The following is a 21,503-nucleotide window of genomic DNA, read 5'->3' on the forward strand; positions in this document are numbered from 1 at the left end:
GGTGGGTTTTTTGTAAATAAAGAGTGTTTGTAAGGATAAAATATAATGGTGGATGGTGGGACCATGGCTTAAAAAGGAAAGTGGAATACTTTTTGCGGACGCCAAATATAGTAATTGTGGAATACTTTTTGGCGGACAGACGAAGTAGAATTTTCTATTTAATATTTAATATTATAACCATTGCACTTCTTTTGAATTTTATTTATTTATTTATATCTATTTTAGTATTTTCATATTTTTCCCCATAATTTCGTTTCTTGAGTTTCTTTGCATGTTGAATTTTAGGAGAATTCTCACCGATCCCTTGGGAGACGATTTTGCTTACTGCTGTCTGCGCAGTGTGGGCATACCGGCTGACTGCCGGATATTTTTGGTGTAAAACGACGCACCAAATTTTGGCGCCGTTGCCGGGGATCGGTTTTTAAGTAGTAATTTTCTTATTATTTCGACTTGCTTTATTTTATTTATTTTTGTTTGTTCTTGGTCTTGAGTTGAAATTGAGATGTCTGAAGATGGGGATGATGGCCGTGATGACATTCTGCCACCACCACCGTTGATAAGAGAGTTGGGCCGCCACAAGAGAAATCATCCGCTATGCATTGTGTTGCCCACGATTAATCAAAATGCTGAAATCAAGCCTGTCTTCATTCAAGTTCTTCCAAAATTCAGCGACTCGCTTGGAGAGAGTGCACATAAACATCTTGCTGAATTTGATTTAGTTTGCACTACTTTACACCCTCAAGGTTTTACTGAAGATCATTTAAGATTACTAACTTTTCCTCATACATTGCAGGGTAGAGCTCGAGATTGGTTGTTTGATCTATCACCTAGCTCAATCAGAACTTGGAACGATCTAGAGGAGCAGTTCTTGCGTAAATTCTTTCCAGAATCAAAGGCTGTAAATCTAAGAATAGCTATTAGTAGCATCAAGCAGAGGCAACAAGAGTGTTTGTCTAATTATTGGGAGAGATTTCAACAATTATGTCATAGATGTCCTAACCACGAATTTTCTGATTATCAGTTGCTCATTAATTATTTTTGTCGTGGTATGTCTTCTTTTGACAGGAGGATTGTTGATGCTGCTTGTGGAGGAAGTTTGACCAACAAGACCTTAGATGAAGCAAAACAATTGATTTTTGATATGGTCTCCAATGGTCAACAATATGAAGATGATGATAGGTACAGGCCGGTCAACAGAGCAGAAGATGCATGTGTGAATGAGAAACTCGATGCTCTAACTTCCTTAGTTAGAGGCTTTGTTGGAGCTCAAATTCAGAAGGATAATCATCCAAATTTCAGCTGGAATCATTCGCCTGAATTTTTCACCAGTGCACAGCCACAGGCTGGACGGTATGCCCATACCGACCGCCCAGAGCCCAGTATGAGCGATATTCTTAAAAGTCTGGAACAGAGCAGTCAGATTATTAATAATTTGGTACAAAGTCAGCAAGCTTTCCAGCAAGAGACGCAGGCTGCGTTGGATAGTATGGGCACACAGATCACTCAACTCACCACTCAAGTGAACAAGTTGCAAGCCAATCATGGAAAACTTCCATCTCAAGAAGTACATCCCAAGGAATATGTTTATGCTGTGAATTTCATGAGTGAGGAAGACTTCTTTGATCCAAAGCCTATGGAAGATGAAAAGGAGAAGGAAGAGCAAGAAAGTGCTCAAAACGATGAAGTTGTTGAAGAGGCACAACAATATGAAAATCTCTCTTTTCCCAAGGTAAGTGTTGAATCTAAAATTTCTAATTTTAAAGCACTAATTCCTTTCCCTTTTCCTTTCAAGTTGGCCCAAAACAAGGAAACAGAATGTGGCAAGGAGATTCTGGAAATATTCACAATGAATAAAGAACCACCAGAATGTTATGATGAAATTCAAGGGTGTAAAGTGCAGTCGAACTCCACCAATGAAATCCACACTTGGTATCTGTCGCGCGGTATGCCCATACCGACCAGCACTGGACAGATTGTGCCTTCAATTGTGAAACTGCCAAAGCGGAAATTGAAACCACCTGATGATTGATCCAGTTTCAGGGAAGTTTTTGTTAGTTTGCTTTCGTTTTTATTTTTTTATTTTTTTCTTTTTCTTGTCTTTTATGCTTCCTTTGTTTTGTGTCTTTGTTCTTAGTATTTCCCCACACAATGAGGACATTGTGTTGTTTAAGTGTGGGAGAGTTTTTGTGTCTTTTGTCTTGAGTTTGTGTGCTCGTTTTGTTTTGGTTATTTTTTTTTGGGATAATTGCGTGAAAATACACAAACTTTGCCAAAAATCCATATTTGACGCGAAGTTAGGATTTTACATTTTAATACACCAACTTTCGTTGTTGTCCAAATTTGACACGACTTAATTCTTAAAAATTCAAAAAACAACCCCTTTTTGTAAATAATTATACAAAGACCCACTTATGTTATTATTTGGGACATTTAAACCAAAACAAGATATTTTCTTATGATATTTTCTTTTAATCTTTGATCCGCGCCTAAAATGGTTTAAAAGAAAACATCATAAGGAAATATCTTGTTTTGGTTTAAATGTCCCAAATTATAACATAAGTGGGTCTTTGTATAATTATTTACAAAAAGGGGTTGTTTTTTGAATTTTTAAGAATTAAGTCGTGTCAAATTTGGACAATAACGAAAGTTGGTGTATTAAAATGTAAAATCCTAACTTCGCGTCAAATATGGATTTTTGGCAAAGTTTGTGTATTTAGGTGCAATTTTCCCTTTTTTTTTTTGTCTATGGCAACTTTTCATGCGGGCATTTTGATTTGTTAGGATGAGCATATTGATATGGATTGTTTGGTTGTTTTCTTGGATGATACAAAAATGTGTTGAAACCCATATGTGTTTGAGGATGACGAATGTGCAAAGTGATCAATTTTTTTTGAAAGCCACTCATATAGTGAGGATTGAGCCTTTAGAGCAATAATTTGAATGCTCCTTACTTGTTTCGATGAGTGTTATGCATACTTGACTTCTTGATATTCGGTTTGCCATGTTGCCATAATAAAAAATTTTTGGAATTGGACTCATTTGTGAAGATGATTTAGGCATTAGGAATAAACCTCATTGGCTTAAAAATGTCCCACCTTTCGATATCCACTAGTAAGCCATTTTGAAGCCTTGACCCTTTTTATTGTTATATATGATTGAAGCCTCGAAAATTTTAACCATTAGCCTTCTTTTAGCTTTGTTTTGTCCATTTGCAACATGATGCAAGTGGTTTTGTTTTGTGATATTACTTTGTTGGAAGAATAAGGTTGATTGAAATTTAGTGCTTGGTTGGAATGATTGAGGATTGAAATTGACAAAAGAGGTTGTTGGTTGTACATATTCTTAAAAATGGTGAGGCAGGATTGATTTGCACACTTTTGATTCGAATGAAGGGTGAATGCACATATTTGTAGATTTCAAGAATGGTTTGAGAAAAAAGGATGATTGTATCTTATTCTAACTTTGAGATTTGCTTGTTGTGATTGTTGCCATGGCTAGTCGTCGTTAGTTGCGTCTTGTCTTGTCTTGTCTTTTGAGTTTATTTTTTCCATTTGCTTTGTTCTTCTTATGCTCGAGGGCGAGCATTGTTTAAGTGTGGGGGAGTTTGATTGGGCGTATTTTATACGTATATTTTGAATGTTTTTTGTGGATTTTAATGCATAGTTTATGCTTATTATTATCTTTTGGAGTTAATTGTGGAACTAATAAATTATTTTAATGATTTTGATAGGTTTGGGAGAAAAGCTTCGATTTTTTAGAAGAGTTTTGAAAGTTGTGAAGCTGTAAAGAGAGAGCTGTGCGAACAGGCTGAGCGGTGTGCCCATACCGTCTGGAATGTCCAAAATTGAAGATTGCCGAGAAGATAATTGTGGGCTGACTCTTATTTTGTCTTTTAGTGGACCAATTTTTATTCTTTTAGTTGTGGGCTGAATTAAGCTTTTATTTTGTTAGGGCCTTGCGCCACTTTACTTAGTTAATAGTATTAGATTAGGTTTTAATTTTGTTTTCCTTAATATTATATACTCCCTCCGTCCCATTAAAGTTGGCCATATTTCCTTTTTGGGTGTCCCACTAAAGTTGGCCACTTTCTAAATAAGGAAACATTTAACTTAATTAGAGCTACTAATTAAGTTACTAAGCAAACCCTAATTTAACCAACTTAAGTCTAATTTTCCATCATTTACACTTAACCCTAGCCGCCCACTCTCTAGGCTCTCCTTCTTGCTTCTTCTCCGGCGGCCGATACCGCCGCCGGCCGTCGGCCGCCGCCTCCGCCCCTGACCTCTCTTGCCTCTGCTCTCCCTCTCTCTCTCGTTGCGTGCGCACGCACGCGCACAAACGTCGCCTCTACTCTCTCCCGCTTTCTCTCCATCGGATGCTTCTCTCCTCTCTCTCGTCTGACCGTCGGCTTCCCCGTCTGAATCTATCGTCGTCTCCGGTGAGCAAGGGTTCCGATTCGCGCGATTTAGGGGTGGTTCGCCCAGATCTGAGGTGGCGCGACCCCATGGCCGCCGTCTCTATGTCTGCGTCGTGACCCCATGGCCGTCGTCCCTCTGTCTGCACCGCGGGAAGGGAGTAGGCGGCGGTTCAGAAAGGAGTACGCGGCGGCGGCGTCTGGTTTTGGGGCGAGAAACAGGGCTGAAAATCTAAGCCTGGCCGCGATAAATCAGGGCGAGCGGTGGAAAATCGAGATATGGGGCCGTTGAACATCGAAGTCATGGAGGGTTAGCGGCGGTGAGACGACCGCCGGCGCCGTTTGGTTTTGATTGGGGTCTGATTTGGTTTTGAGGAAATTGGGTCTGATTTGGTTTTGATTTTTGATTTTTGATTTTTTTGGTGACAAACGAACTCGCATAGCCAGAAAATTTGGGGCGATTATCGTCGGCGGCGGCGTCGCGGTCGCCGGCGCCGGCGTTGCTGTTGCCGGAAAATGGGGAAGAAGATACAGATTTAGATTAAAGAAAGACTTAATTATCTCTTTAATTTTATTGGACCACACTTTAATCTCCATTAACTATCTCTTTCTTAATCTCCGTGCCGAAAAGAACGTGGCCAACTTTAATGGGACGGAGGGAGTATAAGGGAGATCATATAGGAAAAAAGGAGAAAAAAAAAATTCACGCCACTTTCCTTCAAACAGCAGCTTAGGCGCACAACCTTGGCATCAATTCCAGTTTTTTTATTCTTCTTTCTTTTCGCTATTTATTATTTATTTTTCTTGATTTATTTTATTTATGTGTTCTAGCTAATTTCGTTTGTTCCAGCAATGATTAGGGAAGCACTAGCAAGATTATTCTGTGAGATCTAATTTGTTCTTATACTTTATTTTTATGCTTGTATCTGTGATTCTCCGTGTTTATCGTTATTAATTATTTTAATCCATTAGGTAGTGCGCAATAGTTAGTGGGTTAGAATTAATTATACAGCCAATTGAATCGGCCATCCGTAATTGTGGTTTAGATTTGATTAGTGGTAAATTGACACATCAGGATCAAGGGAAAAGCAGTCTTAATTCAATAATCCTGCGTCAGAGTTTATTGGTTTTGAATCGGGTTTCTCTAGATATTAATGCTGTCGGCTCATTAAACCTATAGAGCGTCTCTTACGGTTGTCAGTCGATTAGGGTAGTAATTAGTGAAGCGTCTTCCTGGTTACCGAATAATTAAGGAGAAATAAGATAACGTCAGAAGCGTCTTCGGTGGTTATAACTGGTTTGCTTGCATAAATTAAAGTTATATTTACATCAATGATCGGAATAATTAAGCTAGGGTGGACTTAATTGATTGCTGGAATTCTTTATTAATAGTTAGAATTTTCTATTTAATATTTAATATTATAACCATTGCACTTCTTTTGAATTTTATTTATTTATTTATTTATATCTATTTTAGTATTTTTCATATTTTTCCCCATAATTTCGTTTCTTAAGTTTCTTTGCAGGTTGAATTTTAGGAGAATTCTCACCGATCCCTTGGGAGACGATTTTGCTTACTGCTGTCTGCGCAGTGTGGGCATACCGGCTGACTGCCGGATATTTTTGGTGTAAAACGACGCACCAATGATCTGGTTGGGGGCCTGCCTTGCTCGTCTATAGCTTTGTGGAGGACGGACATTAGTCCTTGCCATCAGTTTGCGTTTGCGAACTTCATCCATGTCATGATCTCTTGATTCTTCTGATGTGTTGTTTTTTCAGAAGTATCGTCTTTTGCATTGATCATGACATTCTTTCCTTTATCAGCAGCAACAACCTTTGCTCCAATGCTTTCAACGAGGCCTTTTGATGGAAAGTTGCTCATCATGGGAGACTTCATCATGCAGTCCTTGGCTGTTTCTTCCAGTTTGTGATTGAGCCTCTTGATTTCATGAGAAGCTCTATCACATTCTGAGTTGGAGATTCTGAGCTTTTCTTCCAATCGACTATTCTCCATGATCAGCTGATCAAGACAAGTTTCATCCGGAAAGTAGATGATTGTCTGATTCTTGGCTCGTTCATCATTGATCTCCTTTTCCATTTTTTGATTATGCTTGAGGAGTTCTTCGAACAATTTCCTCAACTGACAGTGATCAGTCATGAGCTGATCGAACTCGTCAGTTTCATCGGTAGAGCTTTCTCCAGATTCTGAGTGATCTCCTGAAAGCATCAGGAAGTTATCAGTATAAGGAGTTTTTGAATGAGAGATTACATCTGAGCCATTCATTCCATTGTCGTAGCTGTTGTCAGCCACGCTTTCAGTTTCATTGGCCATCAGGGCTTGGCTCTCATCATCTGAGCTGGTAGAGTTGAAGTCGGATGATTCTGATGTGTCTTCGGAAGATTCAGCATCGTCAGCAACCATCGCTTTCTTCTTCGCATAACTGCGATCCTTCTTGGCTTTCAGCTCTTTGCGCTCAGATTGAGTCAGTTCAGGGCATTCATTTCGAAAGTGCCGTTTCTTTATGCATCTAAAGCATTCCATATCTTTGATGTCGTAGGCGGCTGACTTTCTTTCTCTGCTTCGATCAGTGGAATGTTTGGAGTTGCTTTCTCTTTCATTTCCTTTGTAGTGCTGCTTGTGGAACCTTCTGTACTTGCGGAATTTGGACTCCATCTTGTTGAATCTTTCAGTCAACAAAGCGTATTGACTGAAGAAGTCCTCAGGCTTGAGTTCCGCTGGTTCCTTCGTTTGCTTCTTGCTTTCTCTCACTGAAGCTTTCAGTGCTGCTCCTCTTGAGGTTGATGGACCATCTTCGTCTGATCCTCCAGCCTTCTTGATTCCAAGATTTCTCTGGATGTCGAACTCATTTGCCAAGAAATCAGAGAAAAGCTTGTTTGTCGGGAGCTAACTGAATCCAGGCTTATTCTGATGAGCGACTGAGTAGATCTGCCATTCTCCTCGTGGCAGTGCTCGAAGAATCTTCAAGTTGATTTCTCGTTGAGTGTACTTGTCCTTCGAGATGGATTGAACTTCATTCAGGATTTGATTGAATCTGAGTTCCATCTCGTCGACAGATTCATTCTTGAGCATGAGGAAGGAGTCGAACTTCTGGCAAGCTATGGATAGCTTGTTCTCCTTGATTTCCTTGGAACCTACGCACATTCTTTCAAGAATGTCCCACATCTCCTTTGCAGTTCCGCACTTGATGATCTTGGTGATATGCTTGTCAGGAACGGTGCCGGAGATGATGCTTTTGGCGAGGTTGTCTAGCTCATCTTGCTTCATTTCTTCTGTGGTGAAGTCTGCCTTTTTCTTGATCAGGACCTCATCGTATGGATCCCGATTTGGATCAACGGGAACTCTTTTGACGATTTCGGTGATGGTGATTGGTCCGTTGGTGATGACTTCCCACATTCGGTAATGTTGGGCGGTGAGGAAGCTTTCAACCCGAAACTTCCATATGTCGTATTTTTCAATACTAAACATAGGTAGATAAGATAATCTACTATGGTTAGTCTCCATCAAAAAAGAGAGAACAGATAACAACAGATAGAGCAAATAGCAAGCACCTTTTTGAAAGAGAAAAGTTTTTCGAGACCTTTGAGAAAAAGGATCTTGTAGAACCTAATCAGAAACAGAATGTTCTTGTGAACAACCTGCTCTGATACCAATTGTTAGGTCCGGAGGGTCTCGAATAGGTGTATGGGGGGGGGATACACCTATGTGCTATTTTTCTCCTCTAAAACAGAGGGATCTCAAGATAGAGAACAAAACGAAACTTTACAAGCAAACTAAGACACCTGTTAACAGAAAGGAGTTTTGACCAAACAGGGTTGACGACTGATACTGAAAAACTCTTCAGTAAGGAGTTATCAGTTAAGTTACTGGAACTTAACTGATGCACGTAAAGGCTTCAGTCGAGTTTGCTAAAACATAGATGATATCACTCTTCCTGACTATCAGAGGATAGATCAGTCAGACTAATATCATACGCAGCGGAAATAACTTTGTTTCATAATAGCCTCGGTTGAGCACGTTGTTAGTCTTAGGTTTCTCTTTGCAGTTAATCAGAATTCAGTTTATCAAATGAAAGAACACAAGTAAGAATGTAAAACTGAAAGCTGTAAATAACACAGAGACTTTTACGTGGTTCGGAAAATACTTCCTACATCCACGGTCGATTGATCAGACCAACAATCCACTCCACAAGTGCTTAACTGGTGCACTGCAAACCGAACCGTGTGCTTGCCGGGTGCACACAACCGTACCACTGAAAATTCCACTCTTCAGTACTAACACTTCACTCGCGTTGGATTTCTCACTCCTAGCACAACCCGCGCTAGGATCTCACGGAGTCAGAGTACCTTCCTGAACTCCTTTACCACTCAAACACTCGATTCTATCTCTCAAAAGGAGGTTTGAAAACTTGCCAACTATACTTCAAAGAACAAGTTCTTTGGAGAAAGTTTGACCTTGGCTTCTGGGTAAACAGAGGTTTGCCTAAGGTCTAAGAGAATGTGTGTAATCAGCAGTGACTGATTTTTGACTTTGGAATTCTCTTCTTCGATTCAAGCTTTGGGGAGGTTAAGCTTTTGGCTGAGAAACTATTTTGGCAGAGTTTCAGTTTATGTCGTTGAATCGGTGAAGATTGAAGTGATCCTCGAGCGCTATTTATAGGAGAGGTCTTGAATAGATCCGTTGGCGGAGAACGTCTTCAAGATTTCTTTCGTTGGAGAGCTTTTCAAATTTGGGCTGAGGCTTCAATCTTCGCGGTTCCTTGTTTGGTGGGAATGTCTATGTTGAAGAGCAGGAGATGTGACGTCTCTGATAAAGTAGCCACCAAATAGGAATGACCTCTGCAGAGAGGGGATGATCCTGAGATCTCTGTATTTAATGCGGCTGTACTTTTGGAGTACGTTGCTTCCTTTGAACGTTGGAAGTTCAGTCCGAGGAAGAAGGTTTAACTGATACTTGACTTTAGTATCAGTCCGCTGAGTCTACGCGGCACGCATTAAGTAATCAGTTCCGAACTGATTCTTCAACTGATACTTCAGTTGGTATCTTCAGTCTTCAGTCTTCAATCCTTCGTCCTTTAGTCTTCAGTCTTCAATCTTCAGAACCGCAAGCTAAACTAAATACGAACTCTAACACTTGAGATCAAATAGTTCTAGTCTACTACAATTAAGACCTATGGATTTTGGTATCATCAAAACAAGGATTAGGATATTCCATAAAGTTCTCAACACTAATTTATTCTTATTTTTAAATTATTGAGAATATTTTAAATTTATTGTTATTTTCAACAATAATATATATATATTTTAACTAACTATAATATTAATATTTTTTATTATTTTAAATTCGATCGTATATTTACCGTCATTCTTTCGTCGGCACCATAAGTCTTAGATATGACTTCAGCATATTCTAAGGTATGAATAAATGATATTGTTTATTAAAATAGAGTTTAAATGAATTAATAGGTGATAGTTATATCAATAATACGTGTGTTTTGTACTGGTGACGACTCGAAAGAACTTCAAGGTTAAGCGTGCTTGAATTAGAGCACAACTAAGATGGGTGACCCACTAGGAAGTTCATCTTAACACATGCAATTAAGTTCAAAATACATTAGAAATACCAAAATACTTGTGAAGAATAAAGCTAGATTGATATTAAAAAAAAATTTATTATTTTTCGTAAAAAAAAAGGGAAAAGGTGCAGATTGGCCCCCGAAGTAGTAGCCCCTATAGCGCATAACCCCTCTTACTCACTGTGTGTGCAACTAAACCCCTGAAATCCGAGAAAAGGGTGCAAATTCCCCCCTCTGACTAACGGCTGTTAACAAAGTTAGGTCAGAGGGGGTAATTTGCACCATTTTCTCGGAGTTCAGGGGTTTAGTTGCTCACACAGTGACTAAGGGGGGTTTTACGCTATAGGGGCTACTACTTCAGTGGCTAATCTGCACATTTTCCCTTTTTTTTAAAAAAAAATATCTCTCATCTCTCTTTTCTCTCAAAAAGTCACGCACAAAAAAACAGGGAGCCCTCCTCCTCCAAAATCTGATCGCCGCCGCCGCTGATTTAAGCTCCGGCGAGGCCAGACGAGGCTGGCCGAGGGCGCTGCCCCTTTCCCTCTCTCCTGGGCCCTAAACCCCGAAGCTCTCTCGGCTGCACACGCTCAACGTCAAGGGCGAGCCTTAATTTCCCCCCTTCCGTCCGAAATTGCCGCTGCGACATTCGGCAAACCAGCCGCCTACCGCCAACGACACCCACCGCATGCTCTCTATCTCAATCTGTGACAGATCGTGAGCCCTAGCTTTTCTCGAGGAGGAGTCTCCTCTTTCTCTCAAATACAGCGAAATCACCGCCACCGCTGCTAAAAGGCCGGCAAGCAGCCAATCCATGGCTCCAGTGCAGCCGCACCCGGCTGGAGAGCCGCCTCCTGCTCGATTCTCCTGCTCGAATTTCGAACGAAGAGCGCCGCGCACGCTCCCCATCACCACCGTCTGCTCTATCTCAAACTTGCGGTCGCCCTCTGTACTTTGCTTCAACAAAAGACAGCGCAAAGGTCGCCCCCAAATCACGCCGCAGAAGCAAGCCAGCCGCCTCGAAGTTTCGCGAGTTTGTGATGTTTGGCAAGGCGTCGGCGCCATCGCCAAATTTGACGCCTCTCACAATGTAACGATCATAACCTCCTCATTTTCGCTATTTCTATATAATGTCGATTTAATTGGAATTGGAATTGGATTAATCGTTTGTGTTGCTGATAAAAGATGATCCAACAACTTGATGATTCAACTACCGTTAGAGAAAGATGGCCGAGTGAGAGAGATGAGAGTTAACTAAAAAACGGAAAAAATGCAGATTAGCCCCTAAAGTAGTAGCCCCTATAGCGTAAAACCCCCCTTAGTCACTGTGTGTGCAACTAAACCCCTGAACTATGTGAAAAGGGTGCAAATTCCCCCCTCTTGACCTAACGTCGTTAACAGCCGTTAGTCAGATGGGGGATTACACCATTTTCTCGGAGTTCAGGGGTTTAGTTGCACATACAGTGAGTAAGAGGGGTTATACGCTATAGGGGATACTACTTCGGGGGCCAATTTGCACCTTTTACCTAAAAAAAAATAGCGACGAAATTTTCCGTCTCTGATTTCAGACGACGCCGGCGTCGTCGTGTGCTTACCTACGGATGGTCTGTCGGTATTTCCGTCGGTAATTAGCGACGGATGCGAAATTCCATCGGTAATGTTTTTACCGACCACTTTTACAGCGACACACGGCGGCCGTCGTTGATCCGTCGGTGATCGAAATTAGCGACGAATTTTTGGCGATTAGCGACGGAAAATTCCGTCGCTAATCGCCCAGTTTCTTGTAGTGATTTATGCAGACTTACATGTAACTTCAAATGTTCTTTGACATGCCCTTGCATGTCTTTGGAAGTAAACTTCGGATTCCTATATACTGCCTCTTAAAAGTACTTGGCCAGATATGTTTGGATAGCACTAGGGACTTCCCTTTGCTTACATCAGGTGTGGTCTGGACCTAATGTCTTCACTGCTAGGCCCTCAATATCCCCATCCTTAGAAACATGCATCACAAATGGACACTCTTTCTCATTCATGCAAATTACTCTAATCCTACTTTTCTCATTTTTCACAAACTTTAATTTATAACCAAACTTCACAGCATAAGCATTAATGGCATCCCTAGCCTCTTTTTCCCCTAGAAAGGTCATCCCTAACTCAAACCTACTCTCTTCCCCCCTGCAACAGTCCCCACAAGCTGCTCTATAATCTTGTCATCATCACTCTCCCATTCCTCTTCACTATATACAGTAGAGTTGTCATCATGGTCAGCCTTTGCCTCATTATTAGGTGCCTCACCACTCTTATTTTGAACTGCCTCATCACTCCCCATTTCTTCTATCCAACTATCATTCAAATCATTATCATCAATACCTTCTGCCCTCTCATTTAGATCTGCCCTAGCAATAGGTTGCTCACCACCCTCTGCCCTCTCATTTAGATGTACCCCAGCAACATGTTGCTCAACACCCTCTGCCCTCTCATTTAAATCTACCCCAGCAATAGGTTGCTCAACACCCTCTGCCCTCTCATTTAAATCTACCCCAACAACAAGTTGCTCACCACTTTCAGTAGACACAATTCCCTGATCCTCCATACTAATTTCAACCCCTTGTTTATCCTCTAAATGCTCATATTCATTCTCTTCTAGAAACCTCTCAAGAGGTACAAAAGTAGTCATAGGATCACATTTATGATCTGTGGCCAAGTAGTTCTAGATAATCAATAACCTTATGACACTGGATATGATCTCTAAGGGGAACTAGGCCCTTGTCTATGCTATAGCCATCATCATATGCAAATATTGCTTTAGGTTTAGAACCATACAATCCCTCAAATTCAGCCATGATTCTTTCTAAAGTCATGCTTTTCACTGTGTCTTCTATTCCAATATGATTAAAACCATTATAAATCCATTCACCATTATCTTCAATTTTTTCCCAACTACCCTACCAATTAAAAATAAATGAAACCAAGGGATTGGACATGCTGCACAATAACAGAAACAAAAAGAAAACAACTTAGGTGTCTGCATTCATGCTTCATATCATACAAAATTAAAGAAAAAAAACCAAGAAAAAAATGAGGATGCTACTATTCCATTCATTGCATGCTCTGTAAACTCGAGGATATAGTTAAGCTCAAGCCGTGATTTACCTTTGTGGGAGAGTTGCTTTTGTGTTTATGGTTGTCGAACAATGGATTGATGTTAAGAATTTTGCCAAGAATCGCCTTCTCCTTCTTCAATTTTGTCTCCCAAGATCTGAGTTTTTGAATGTGAGAGAAGACACTTCGCCTACTTCCTTTCTTAAGAAACCCGCGCAATTCGTTGGTGGTGGGCCCCATTTAATATTTAAAAAAATAAAAAATCGAAGGAAACGGCGTGAGTAGGCCGTCTGTTATGTGGAGTTAGTTGTACCCTTGTTCTGGACTATGGGGGAGGTATTTGGACCAAGGTCGAGTATGGGGGGTTAAACGCTCTAGGGGGGTCTACTTAAGGGACCAATTTGCACCTTTGCCCAAAATACAAAATCTCATGTACACCCGGGTGTACGGTACACCCGAGTCGTACCTGACCCGGATCCTGACCTGGATCTGATTCAACTGGACTACCCTACCCGAATATCAAGTGTTAGTGTCATTTTAATATAGTGTTTGTGTCATTTACTTGTAGTGTTAGTGTTAGTGTCATTTTACACGTAGTGTTAGTGTCATTTCAATATAGTGTTAGTGTCATTTGTAAAACAAAATAGTGTTAGTGTCATTCCAAGATCGTGTTAGTGTTAGTGTCATTTCAAAAAAAAATTGGTCAGGATAGTCCAACTGGGTCAGGATTCGGGTCGGGTACAACCCGGGTGTACGGTACACCCGGGTGTATAAGAGACCACCTCTTAATAAAAATTGAAAAAAAAAATTAATGGTATAATTATATATAAAAATAATGTCTAAAGGATTGTAATTGTAAAGTTGATGTTGTGATCGTGTATAAAGATAGAAAGCAAAGAGATTTGGACAAATTTTTTGGGGACACCTCTAAAAGAAAATTGGGACAAACTTTTAGGGGACTTAGGGAGTAATAGAGTTGAAATTTTAATAAAATATAAAGAAAATTGTGAGTAGATTAGGGATTCCATTTTAAATGTTACTCCCTCCGTCCCATCCAAAGTGGTGCGTATTCCTTTTTGGGCTGTCCCACCGAAAGTGGTGCATTTCTTTTTTTAGTAATAATTTTACACTACAAACAATGTGGCCCCACACACATTTACACACCTTTACACTACAATCTTATTCTCCTTAAATCTCGTGCCCAAAAGAAGTGCACCACTTTCGGTGGGACGGAGGGAGTAATATAGTTCTGCTAATCTTATTATTATAAATAAAAATGATAAAAATTTTATGGACGGATCGAAAAAAAAAATTGCTACAATATGTCCTAGTGTAAAAGCATCTCCAACAGTCCATCTAGAGAGCCACCTCTATATAAAGTCATCCCAAATAGCATAAGCTTTATAAGGTGGCTCTCTTTTGCAGCTCGTTTTTAAAAATCAAATTTTAAAATAAAAAATTTCATTAAAATTTAAATTTGAGAATTACAATAATTAAAATAGAAAAACATTAGAAATTGATAATGACATAAATTGCATTTACGGCCTGATAGGACCAAATCGTGCTCAAATATGCTCGATCTAATCTTGTTCAAGTCTTAAGTGGACTCGTTTATTGCGCATGCATGCTTGTATCTCGAGCAAACTAAGCTTGGAATTCGGGTAGAGCTCCTTGTGGAGCTTCATGAGTGTTGCTCGATGCCACATTTTTGGCAATTTTCGTGGTTGTGATCCCGTTAGCAATTTGCGCTGTTGCGATCTCATTATTTCGCCTACTTTTAGACTTCTCACTCGAAGTTTACTCGCTGACATCTTTACTTCTTAATTTCGTCTTTACAACTTTGCGAGAGGTTACAGAACAGAGGGTTTCAACTATGTGAACACACTGTTACAATGAAGAACAGTTTCTAAGGATCAGTGTGTTCAATTCTAGGTTTAGGATGTTTACATTGAAAACGCCTAGTGTTCAACCCAAGGTGTACCTATAGATTACTCGCAAGAGAACAAGATCTATCGTAGTGTGATGAGTTAACCCAAGTCATATTCCACGAAGAAGTCTTAGCAGGGTTTTTCATTCATGTGTTAAACATGTAAACACAATAAATCCTAAACATTCTAACCAATATTCACATAATCACGTAATGTATCTAAAACAACGAGACATAAGTTCAAGATGATAAAATAAACAAGAGTTCAAGGATTAAAGATTATAGGGCGACAGATCATCTTCTTGGAAATCAATAAATAAGTGAAGATCATGCACAATTCATAAACCCACAAAATTCTCCTAACGTAGGTGCTCAAACCATAGTTTTCACATTCAAGCATGAGTCTATGCTAATTAAATCATATGAATTCATCAATTATTAGATTACACGTTTCTGATTAAGTCTAATTCCAATTCAACCACGATCAAGCAACGAGTTCTTATCTCGATCTCACACGTTGCAAACACAATCAAGCAATGATCAATTGCTAAATCGAATATCATATAATTGAATCGGATAAAGTGCATCAATAAATCACAAGCAAATCAATTAAACCCAATTGAATCTCCAACCCTAGATAATGGAATTAATTCATCATGCTGTAAAAATAAAAGAAAGAGAAAAAGTAATCCATGCAATGAAAGCAAAGAGAAGAAAGATAAAAAAAATCTTACTAAATAGAAGTGCAATCCATTTCCAATGCATAGAAAAATGGAAATTAAATGAAAAAAACTAAGTGATCCTAATGTTCTTGCTTCATAACAGTGAAAGGGTAAAAGTTAGAGGTGAGAGTAGGGTTCTAATTGCTAAAAACTGCTTTTGAAGACCAAAATCCCGTCAAAAATAAGTTAGAAACTGTCCCAGTCAGCCCAGTTGGCAGTGAGCCGCGGTTGACTGGGCGTTCTACCCCATTTTGCTTCTAATATTCAGCCCGATTGGAACTGAGCCGCGGCTGATTGCATTTTTTGCCCATTTTTTCTTCAATTAGTCAGCCTGGTTGGCTGTGCGCCACGACTCGCTATACTTCTACACTCTCTTTTGCATCATTGTGAGCTTACTTCAAGATCTCCTAACGCTTTAACGTCAATGTCTTTTCTTTCACACCTAAAGCATCATGATGCGTCTTCGACTTTTGGGCCATTTGGCCCTATTTTTCTCTTTCTTTTGTTTTGTTTGAGTCCTCTAGGGGAGAAAATAGGTATTCAGGAGGAGAAAGCTCGAAAAAGGGCGTTTGCACGAAATGTGGTCAGAATGGGCATTACTGGAACAAAACTATCCAAACTTTCAGAAGTGAAACTTACCAGGAAGAGAGCTCGGCGAAGTGCCCTTCAGAACCATTCGAGGTGTGCGAATCTCCGAAGTGTACCACCTGGTGTGAGGCTAACCGAAGGAAGCAGTTGGTAAGGCCATAACAGCAGTCGTAGTCAGCACAGATGGGCTATATATGAACCAGGAAGAGAGCTCGACGAAGTACCCCTCAGAACCATTCGAGGCGCGGGAACGTTCGAAGTGTACCACCTGGTATGAGGCCAACCGAAGAAAGAGGCTAGTATGACCATTCCCGTCAACAGCAGTCAGCGGCTGGAGCTATATATGGAAAGACGTGTGGAGGAGATTGCATGGAAGATTCTGGCGAATTCTAGCAATGGAAGGATCTGGAATAATGTGGAATCAACCCCAAATCCGCTGGAGATCCATTATCTATCAAATCAAATCAAGGATCAAGCTAAATATGGAAAGAGATAATCTGCCAGATTTGGTCTGCCGGCTAGGGTTTACCGAATTGCTATATAAACTTCAACATGTGTGGCTAGCAGAGGGCAGTTTTTAGAGTTTTAGTAGTTTTAGGGGGAGGCACGAATTTTTACACTTACACATCAGTTTTTAGTGCTCTTCTAGACTTAGACTTTTGTTAGTTTACCAAGAAAACAATTTACTTTTAGTTCTTTTATATTTTTCGCACCAAACAATTTAGTTGCTTTTCGTATTTCAATTCCGTTGTGACGAACAAAGCCAAGGTTGTTGCCTTAGGTATTTTTATATCAAGTATTTCAAATTTCCTTTCATTCATGTGTTCATTTTATTTTGCATTTATATTTTCCATTATGTGTGAGTAGTTCCCTTGGTGAGGTTTAAGGGGTGGAAATGATTGTTGTGAATATGTAAACATTCGTGAGGCATTTGTTCTTTCGGTTGAGTCTCGTGGTTCCGGAAGGATCTGTTCGAAACCATGGGCAGTAGGGGCCTAACGGGTGATCTCCGTTCGGTAAAACGCTGTCCGTGTCAAGCAAAGGCCAGGGTATACCAGGGCGTGACAACCAGTATACCCAAGACCGAGTAGCTGAGCAGCGTCAACAAAAGGCGTTGTAGATCCGGAAGGTGGGGAAAGGATTGATGGGATACACTGTCCTTCCTCAGTCTTGGGCTTCTCTAGAGACTATCCATCAACTGTGACGAGGCATTAAGCCATGGTTATCAAACGAGGAAAGCAATCTCGGCGCCGTAGCATGTCTATGACTGGTCGGCTGACAAAGCCGGAAATGGTTGTGTCCAGGAGGCATGTGTCACTCAAAGTGCAGAGTTGGGGACCTCGGGAGAGAAGGTTGGTGAGGGTCATACTTGGTGAGTAACGGGTATGACTACTATCTAAGGAGGAGTGAAGCACTGCCTTGTGACCGGGGAATGTGTGACCTTCGGACCAAGTGACTACAATGGACTCAACCATCCTAAGTGTGAAGTATAGCCTCTTGAAACGCCCCAATGTCTTTGGGCCACGCCTTGAGTCTATACGGATCATGGACGGATCATCAGTATGCTTATGACCGAAATAAATATTGACAACAGTTATGGCCTAACCGAAAACCTTACCCCTTGTTATATTTGATCTTTGTTTAAGTTTAATTGTGCAGATTATACAGATTGAGACCGTGACAACTCAGTTTGTGCACCCAAAGAGTAAAGTAGTTCCTCACTCTCCGTGGGATCGACCCTATACTTGCTGCTAAGACTGTTCTTTGGTTGCGAGCAATAGGAGCGTGTACTGTCCGTTTAGGGCATACACAAATTATTTTTGATACCGCGCGCCGGGCGACGGGCGCGCGCGTCCCATCACATCACAATTTCATACTGAGCTCAATTTATACATTAAGGCCAAATGTTTTAACAAAACCACGCAACTTTTGCAAGAAAATATGACTAAACTAACTAGAGAAACCTACACAGACAACGATGAAACAAGTCCCCCCACCTAAGCATTTGCTTGTCCTCAAGCAAAAATTCAGTTCCACGTAGTAGAATTTGATTTAAGAGACTTCATTTGTAGTCAACTCAACATAGACATCACATCATCTCTGAAATCATTGTCAGACATTTCCCAACATCAATGAAAATCACAATTAACCCGAAGCATGTTACTCGTCTATGAGATAATTAATCTATTCAGACCTAGTCCCCCCATAAGAAGCGAGTTATCTAATGCAGCTGCTTTTATCAACAAGTCTCTTTACATTTATTCAACAATAATGAAAAAACTAAACGAGGTAAATCCCTCTTATTCTCAATCTCTCTACCTTTTTTTTATTTATTCTTTTCACCTTTTTTCTCTTTTTTTTTCTTTTTTTTTTCAATCCCCAAATCCCAACAACTACAAATATCAATAATGGGATACTACTACATCAATTCGTACAAGATGGAACACTTATGATTTAGAGACAAGTATTTAAGCAACTGCGCAATGATAACACTCTTTCAAATTTCAGCCGGACTAATCACCTCAATCATATCGCACAAACTTGCCCCACAACAACAAATATAAAAATGACCTCATTTCAGTTAAGTCACAATCAGCAAGGAATTCCAAAGATTCAACTCAAATCTAGCAGACTCAACCAAAAATAAACTAACTTAAATCAAGCCTCTATTATACAAAACTAAAATAATGTAGGGTTTCACAAATGCTCACACATTCAAAACAAAATAGATATCACAAAACACACAAACTCATCAAATCACATTAGAAATAACAACCCCCCCCACGCTAAAACAGAGCAATGTCCTCAATGCTCAAATGCAATGAAGTAATACAAAGGAAAAAGTGAAACTTTCCTGAAAATTGACGACTCAGCAACAATGTGATTCATTGTTGGCCCGCGGTTGGTGGTGGATAGGGATAACCTTGGGTCTAGGTGCTCCTGAAACCACAAAATAACTCTCTCAACTCACTACGAAGCAAAACTAAATAACACGTCAAAATATGGAAAATATGCTAATAGTGGAGTCGACAATGACACAACTTCATCCTCGTTCTTATGCCACATTAGCTTATCATTCTTGTCATTACCCATCTTATCTTTCTCGAGAACAGTGACAGTAAATGCTTGCACTGGCTGTGACTGTAATTCTTCCTTGGGATACGTTGGTTCCTCATCATTTTCCTGATGCACCATCTCTTTCACAGTAGCAGTAATTTGTGCAATTTGAGCATCGAGATGCTTTGCGGCCTCAGCTCTTTGTTGGCATTCTGCCACTACCTTGGCGGACTTAAAATTATGCCTGAATGCTTGGAGGGTGTCTTACAACGTTGGCTCGTAATGTGAAACCAGTTGTGGATGATCGTACTGAATGCTTTTACTGGACTGATGGAAGTCTTGATTCCATGTGAAAGTCAGGTTCTGCATCCATCCATTAATATATGACTGCTCTTTAGTTACACATTTCCCAAGCTGAATTTGAGTAACAATTTCAATCCTGATTGGTGCCAGTGAGCGTAGCCCATTCTTGTTCTTCTTTGACTCTGCGCAATAGGTGGATTTCATGTATTAGCTCAGCTATCTGCTTCATGATCTCACAACTTAAAGGATCCTCAATTGGTGGATAAGCAGAATCCCACATATTTCCTTGAAAACATGCCATGTATTCTCATATAGCTCCAGAGCAACAACTGCTAGGCATGTATCACAGAATCTTCCATCCTAGATGTGTTAATCACTGCGTAAACAAAAATACAAAACCGATCAAGCGCACCAGGGGAGAAAAAAGAACTAAAAGAAAAATAAAAAGAAACACAAAAATAATGCAACACAAAATTCACAAAGCCTAAAGCCTTCACCGGCAACAACGAAGAAAGATAAAAAAAATTCTTACTAAATAGAAGTGAAAGATGGAAATTAAATGAAAAATGGAAATTAAATGAAAAAAAAACTAAGTAATCCTAATGCTCTTGCTTCATAACAGTGAAAAGGGAAAAGTTAGAGGTGAAAGAGTAGGGTTTTAATTGCTAAAAACTGCTTTTGAAGACCAAAATCTCGTCAAAAATAAGTTAGAAACCGTCCCAATCAGCCCGGTTGGTAGTGAGCCGCGACTGACTGGGCGTTCTGCCCCATTTTGCTTCTAACAGTCAGCGTGGTTGGCAGTGAGCCGCGGCCGACTACATTTTCTGCTCATTTTTTCTTCAATTAGTCAGCCTGGCTGGCTGTGCGCTACGACTCGCTATACTTCTACACTCGCTTTTGCATCATTGTGAGCTTACTTCAAGATCTCCTAACGCTTTAACGTCAATATCTTTTCTTCCACACCTAAAGCATCACAATTTCATATTGAGCTCAATTTATACATTAAGACCAAATGTTTTAACAAAACCACACAACTTTTGCAAGGAAATATGACTAAACTAACCAGAGAAACCTACACAAACAATGACGAAACACCTAGTTTTGGAACTACAAATGTATTCACAAGTTATGAACTTAGAATTTTATAATGAAGATCTAATTCATATTCATGATAGTTGTTGGTTTCTAAAGGTTAAACCTAACATTACACATCAACTTCATGTTTTTTCTCTACCACCACCACGCTCACATGTCTCTTATTTTTCCGATGTATATATAAATCGAAGAGTGAATGTAGTCGTTGGAATGAGCGTTCTTCAAATTTTGATCCGTTGTTCTTTTAGGAACTTCCTATTGTAGCAAAGAATGGCTGAGATGTTAGACCTGCACATTTGTACCTTGATGTTGACGTTTAGTAGTCATCATTGTACTTTCTTTTGAAAAATGAGATTCATATCTAATGCATAATCAGAAAGCATTTAAATATTCGGAAGATTTTTCGGCTTTAAGGGCTGACTTTATTTTGAGCTTTTTGATTTGAGGGCTGACGTGGCATAAGTGAGTCTAAGCACGAGTCAACTTGTTGTCCTTCAGTCAATCTGCTTTGATTAAACTAATGCTTCCATAGGTTCAGCGTTGAGAGCAGCAAAGTCTTCGTGCTCTGTGGCTGGGCACATCGTTAATTCTTCAGGCTGAGATTTTCCCTTCAACATGGGACTCTAGCTGGATCTTCATCTGGGACCTTGTCTCAGCTTGATTCTTAGCTGGTGTCTAGCAGCAGTGTCATGTCCCGACTTTTA

The 21,503-nt window shown here is 40.0% G+C and overlaps 1 protein-coding gene across 1 annotated transcript; it reads left to right on the plus strand.

Annotated features, from left to right (window-relative positions):
- Nucleotides 1-502: 502 nt before the first annotated feature.
- LOC130990651 (uncharacterized) lies at nucleotides 503-2,029 on the plus strand. Its single transcript, XM_057914877.1, has one exon. The coding sequence runs from the start codon at nucleotides 503-505 to the stop codon at nucleotides 2,027-2,029; it is 1,527 nt and encodes a 508-aa protein (XP_057770860.1).
- The last annotated feature ends 19,474 nt before the right edge of the window (nucleotides 2,030-21,503 follow it).

This window comes from Salvia miltiorrhiza, chromosome 6 (genome assembly GCF_028751815.1).
Source record: "Salvia miltiorrhiza cultivar Shanhuang (shh) chromosome 6, IMPLAD_Smil_shh, whole genome shotgun sequence".
Lineage (NCBI taxonomy): Eukaryota > Viridiplantae > Streptophyta > Magnoliopsida > Lamiales > Lamiaceae > Salvia > Salvia miltiorrhiza.

Bases quoted from the DNA above. Each gene is read 5' to 3' on its own strand.
- LOC130990651 (XM_057914877.1), top strand. From the start codon at position 503: ATGTCTGAAGATGGGGATGATGGCCGTGATGACATTCTGCCACCACCA.